This window comes from Myotis davidii, unplaced genomic scaffold, assembly GCF_000327345.1.
Source record: "Myotis davidii unplaced genomic scaffold, ASM32734v1 scaffold161, whole genome shotgun sequence".
NCBI classification, from domain to species: domain Eukaryota; kingdom Metazoa; phylum Chordata; class Mammalia; order Chiroptera; family Vespertilionidae; genus Myotis; species Myotis davidii.
In genome coordinates, this window is record NW_006291567.1 from 1320318 (window position 1) to 1326476 (window position 6159).

The 6159-nt window shown below is 44.1% G+C and overlaps 1 protein-coding gene across 1 annotated transcript in view; it reads left to right on the forward strand.

Moving 5' to 3' along the window:
- The first annotated feature begins 2164 nt into the window (after positions 1–2164).
- Positions 2165–6159, forward strand: part of PHKA2 (phosphorylase kinase, alpha 2 (liver)) — a 62281-nt gene continuing 58286 nt past the window's right edge. The window contains 1 exon segment of the mRNA XM_006765127.2: positions 2165–2382. Within this exon segment, the coding sequence (XP_006765190.1) occupies positions 2305–2382 (78 nt within the window). The 5' untranslated portion in view covers positions 2165–2304.

Below are 6159 nucleotides of genomic sequence, written 5' to 3' on the forward strand. Positions count from 1 at the left end.
AATGCCAAGAACCTACAACCAAGATTACTTTATCCAGCAAAGCTATCATTCAGAAGTGAAGGTCAGATAAAGAGCTTCACAGATAAGGAAAAGCTAAAGGAGTTCATCACCACCAAACCAGGATTATATGAAATGCTGAAAGGTATCCTTTAAGAAGAGGAAGAGGAAGAAAAAGGTAAAGATACAAATTATGAACATCAAATACACATCTATCAACAAGAGAATCTAAAAATCAAGTGAATAAATAATCTGATGAACAAAATAAACTGGTGAATATAATAGAATGAGGGGCATAGAAAGGGAGTGGAAGAGACTGGACAAAAATCGTACACTTACGGATGAGGACAGTGGGGGGAGGGTAAGGGCAGAGGGTAGGGTGGGAACCGGGTGGAAGGGAGATACGGGGTAATCTGAACAATAAAGACTTAATTTAAAAAAAAAAAGAAAATGAAATGCTGCATCAGCAAAATCATGGCTCATCCAGCAAAATTGGAGATAAGTATGCATTAAAGAGAAAGAAGCCATATGGTTTTGAGAGAGGAGAGACTAGGGTGGAGTTTAGAAGTTTGGGCAAAGATTATATGGGGGAGATTTGAGCTATCGGTAAAAGGTTTATGAGTTCAAGAACTTCTAGGTCACAAACTTCCCTTGGTGGATCTCCCACTGGCCTGGGGACAATCTGGATAAATAAAGTAGAAGATCAAGAATTCAAAAAAGAGAAAGTTATCCAGACTTAAGTAAGAAAATAAAATACTATGTGAGAGATGAAGGGTTTGGCTCTTTAATTGAGTGACACAGATTTATGTTACAGGATTTTTTAAATGAACCTGATTAGGGATTATACACAGGGGAATCCAGCTGAGCAGGATTGATTTTCATTCATTCATTCATACACTCATTCAACATTAAACTACAACTACATGCTCAATACTATCGCAGACATGGTAGGAAATACCAAAGACAGTTTCCATAAATAACTTACAATCCAGTTAGAAAAACATGCTGTACATGAAAAAAAAAATACAATGAGGCAATACATTGTCGTCAAATGATGATGAAAACACCTATGATTTATGAAGTACTTTTCTAGGAACCAGGCATGGTGTTACATGCTTTATAGTCATCCTCTTAATCTTCATAACCACCCTATTATTACCCCCATTTTACAGATGAAAACAGTGAATTTGAAGCAGCTAAAATAGCATGCCTAAGCTCACACCACTTGTAAATGGCAGATCTGGAATTTAAAGTCAATTTGAACTCACTCCAAGACCTAAGCTCTTAGCAAAGAAATTGTTATGGGAATTCAGATAATAGAGAGGACTAACTGGAGGGAGGAACTGTGCGGACATTTAAAGGAAAGATAGGCTTCAGATAGGCAAGGAGGAGGAGGAAGCGCTTTTGGGTGAAGCAAGCCATGGGCTCGTGGAAACAATGATTACATTAGAGAAGCTGTCCTGTGGAATTCATATGGGGCCAGATTTTGGTGAAAAATGAATACTGGGCCAATAATTGTGAAGTGTAGGTAATTATGGGTCACAATAAACTAATCTAAATTTCAAAATGTAGGCCTATGGAGATTAACTGCAAGGCCTGGCAGGGTGAGCGGCGTCCAGATCACTAGGAGTGGGGTTGGGGGCGCTAGGGACCCTGTCCCAACCACCCCCTTTTCTCTTCCCTACTGGACCCCACTATTCCACTTCTGCTCGGCCCAGAGACTCAGCCAAGGGCTAGGCAAGGAACCCAGAGCGCAGAGCGGGGCCCGGGAGGCCGCAGTGGGCGGGTTTATTTTTCCCGCCTCTGGTGAGATTGGCAGCTCATTCTGGGAGCCTCCTCCAGGCTGCCTCTAGCCCAGCCCCGAGCCCTTCTTTACCCCCACGCCCTAGGAGGAGGGTTCCGCTCCGCTGGTGGGGACAGACCTGGGGGCAGGACTAGAGGGCGGGACCAGGTGCCGGACTGTCAACACACCTTGGAAAGGCGGGACCGGTTGCGCAGGAGGGATTTTGGGGCGTCCTGGGCCCCTAGCGGAGCCCACGCCTACCTTGCTCCGCGAGTTCCGCTCCGCTCAGCGTCGGGGGCGGGGGTGGAGGCGGGCCCATGGGCGGGGCCCAGGCAGGGTCGGGGCGTTCTAGGTGGCTGCAGCAAGCTGCTCTCATTTTCCAGCCTCCTACGACTGCCGGGCTCCATCCCAAGGACTGATTGAGACTGTGAGTGTTTGGAACCAGTCCCGTTTGGCAGTTGCAGCCCAGGCGTCCCACCTCCGCGCTGCAGGTCGGGCCCCGGGACCCCGAGAGCATCGCGGAGATGAGGAGCAGGAGCAATTCCGGGGTCCGTTTGGACGGTTACGCTCGGCTGGTTCAGCAAACCATCTTGTGTTACCAGGTAAGAAGGGATCATCCCCAGTCCCCTCTTGGGTCCTGAGACTTTGCAGTTGAGAGCTTTCCTCTTTAAATTAAATCTTGCTGGCCTGTGATTAACACCCCCGCCCCCCAATCCCACCCCATCTTCTATGAGTCAGGGGATCAAAAGGCTGTGTGGCTACTCTTCACAGAATTTTTTGCCCACTGTCTTTTTGCATTGACTCTGCTTCTTTTGGGTGAGAGAGAAGGTGTGTGTAGGTGGACAGAGCCCACTGAATGAGGATGATGAACTCTGGACTTGGAGGACAGTAGACAGGAATGAAGAAGCTGGTTTGCATCTCACTCTGGAGTGTGGGGCGACTGCTGCTGTCCCTCCCGTGGGTCACCTTGTTAGTTACCCACCTGGAAGGGCCTTAGGGCTTATTCTGGTTGCTATTTCACAGAGGAGAAAACTGCAGGCCAGAAAGGTTACTAGGGTCAGACCCAAATTCAGGTCTGCTCCCAAATTCCGGGGGACCTCTGAAGCTGCTCATATGGTCTGAAGCATGAGTATGCCTGCTGTTTTGTATTATCAGGCTAAAGTTATATGTGGACCCATCATATAAGAAAACTAGACTATTTTTATTCCTAGTGAAGACAGCAGCTATGTTGCTTGCCTTCAATCAACAGCAACTATTTATAGGACCCTCCTGTCAGAGAAGGAAGTGGCATTCCATGGTTAGATTCCTGGCCTGCGAGTTGAGAGCCATGGTCACTCCCAAGCCACTAACCATTATCCCTTCTTAGCAAATTTCTCAGCCTTGTTTCCTCATTCTGGGAATATTTATTGTGTACCTATTATATGCAAGGCACTCTGTCAGGTGGCTGGACTCACACAGAAGAATAAATTATTGTAGTGCAGTGAGATTTATGCATAGGGTATAAGACCAGTATCCATTATATGAAACCCCTGGGGCCAGATGTGGTTTGCAAGTCAGAAATGTTTGGATTTTTAGAAAAGTAATATGCATATGTTATATATCTTCTATACTAATAAAAGTGTAATATGCTAATTAGACCAGATGTCCTTCCAGATGACCTTCCGGACGGACAAAGCCAGGGTTGCGAGGGAAGCCTGGGGGGCAACTGGAGGGAAGCCCCGGTCCTAGGTGCCAGAGAGAAGCCAGTGCTGGCAGCCGGGGGAAGGAAGGCCTACTCTTGCACGAATTTCGTGCATCGGGCCTCTCTAGTTCTATAATAATTGCAATGGAGTCTGGGCAGCACCCCTTAATCAAACACATTATTATTTCCACATCAGAATATGAATATTCATACTGAGTAGGAAAGTAAAGACTGAAAATAGTTTTATATCAATTCAGGTCACCTTTTGCCACCAAATGAGCATGCTGCAAACTTAGGAAAGCATTAGAAATTTTCAGAGCTTATTGGCTTTTGAAATTGCACATGAGGGACTGTGGCTCTTATTTTGGAAGGTTAGCCCAGTGAGCATAGGGAGCAGAGGAGGAGTCCTGAAAGAGATGATGTTCAAATTGAGAACTAAAGAAGGAGTAAGCAGGTGAACGGAGGTTATTTTTTGTCTTCCTCTTTCAAATATATTATAATTATATCTACAAAGTGTTTTTTAATATATTTTTATTGATTCAGAGAGGAAGGGAGAGGGAAATGTCAATGATGAGAATCATTAATCAGCTGACTCCTACACGCCCTACACTAGGGATCGAGCCCACAACCCAGGCATGTGCCCTGACCGGGAATTGAACTCTGATTGCCTACTAGTTCATAGGTCGACGCTTAACCACTGAGCCACACCAATCAAAGTGTTTTTAAATACAAGTTGAAAGGCTGTTCCTTTCATTACTGTGATGGAAAGGGCTATAAGGTGAACTGATAAAGCTTGGTTCTTGTGTCACACCTGGGTTTAAATCCCTACTTCTGCTTTCAATGAATGACATGTACTTGACCTCTTTGAGTACATGCACTCATCTGTAAAATGGAAATAATAACACCTGCCTCCATTGAAGTATTATGAAGAAAAAGTAGTGCCCAGTCTGTTGCCTGGCATTGTAGTAGGCAATCACTAAATAGTGAGTGCTATTGGTGGTGTTAAGACTTTGATGTAGGCCACACACCCCCAGGCCAAATGTCCTTGGCTTACCACCTTGGCCCACGATGCTCCCTTTCCTAAAGACCTGGATCCAGTTACTAATTCTTTCTGGTCTTTGAACATATTATGTCTTCCACTAATGTGGTGAGATCCTTGAACATAGAGACCTCATTAGTTTTGTTCCCTTTTCATCAAGCAGTGCTCCACACAAATGAAAGTTACTCTTAAGTCCTGCAGGCTCTGAGCCATCCTAATGACCTAGCTATTGATCCAGATTTGCAATCCCCCAGAAGCAAAAGAACTATTCTTGTTAAAGCAAATCTGCGGTGTTGGACTTTTCTCTCTAACATTTTAATGATTAAAAAGTGGACTGAGCCTTTAGTTGTATTTATTTTGGGGGTAGTTGGTGAGAAGCCTTCATGTTTGTCCTCTTTTCCCCTTCCCAGCTGCATTGTCAAGCTCTGCTAGTTAACCAGAATACTCCAGGTATGGTTCTGCTGGGAAATCCCATGAGCCTGAACATGTAGAATCCAACTCCTTCCCACCTTCCCCCAACCACACCTACCCTACCCCAACAGCTGGTCTTCACAGTTGTAGAATCTCAACCCATTTAGGGCTTCATCTTTTCTGAGTGATCTTAGGCATGCCACTTAACCACTCTGTCAAAATGAATGAATAATTTTGTTATGTATACTTTACCACAATAAAAAATAAGTGAGCTAGAATAATGCTTTCTAAAGTTTACGCTATATTTCTCCATCTACAGTAGATATGTGCAGATGTTTATGAGGCATTTTTTTTCAATGTCAGCTGGTACAAGCTTTGAACACTTTCTGATTTGCTTTTTAAATCAAGATCAACTTACATTGATTTTATGTGTTAGAAATCATTCAGTGTTACTGTCAAACTCATAAACATTCTTCTGTTAGAGACAGTAGTTTGTTCATATCAGCTAGCATGTCAACCAATTCCTTTTCCTATATCCATGAAAGAGAATTTTTCCATTAGTAATTTGCCAAATATACTTGCTGCTTAATATTATTTGAATCTTCAAGAAAAGAAGGAAAGAGCTATGTTTATAAAAAGATCCTGTGCAAGTTTGATTTTATATATTGAGAGAGTATAAGTATGTAGTCTAGGAAGTATCTTCAAATATTTGTTGACTTAAAAAAAAGAAATTCCTAGATTTATTTTGGCCAGATAAGAAACACTAACTTTGTGCATTTCTTCAAGATCAGCTCTGTTTGAAGGCTCATTTATAAAACTGTTCAGTACAAAGTGGTGATAAGAGAATATGGATCAGAAAGAAAAATAATGATCAAGGCAGTGTTCACTGTAATTGCAGATTATCCATATAATAAAAGCCTAAGTGACCATTATGGTGGAATGACCAGTCACTATGATGTTCACTGACCACCAGGAGCAGACACTCAATGCAGGAGCTGCCTCCTGGTGGTCAGTGCACTCCCACAGGGGTAGCAGACGCTGAGCCAGAAACCAGGCTCATAGCTGGTGAGTCCAGTGGCAATGGCGGGAGCCTCTCCTGCCTCTGCAACACTCTAAGGAGCAGCGAGCTGAGCAGTAAGGAATGAGCAGGTGGGTGGTAAGGCGTGAGGAATCTCAGATTGCGAGAGGGATGTCCAACTGCAACTTAGGCCTGACCCCCGGGGATTGGGCCTAAACTGGCAGGCGGAC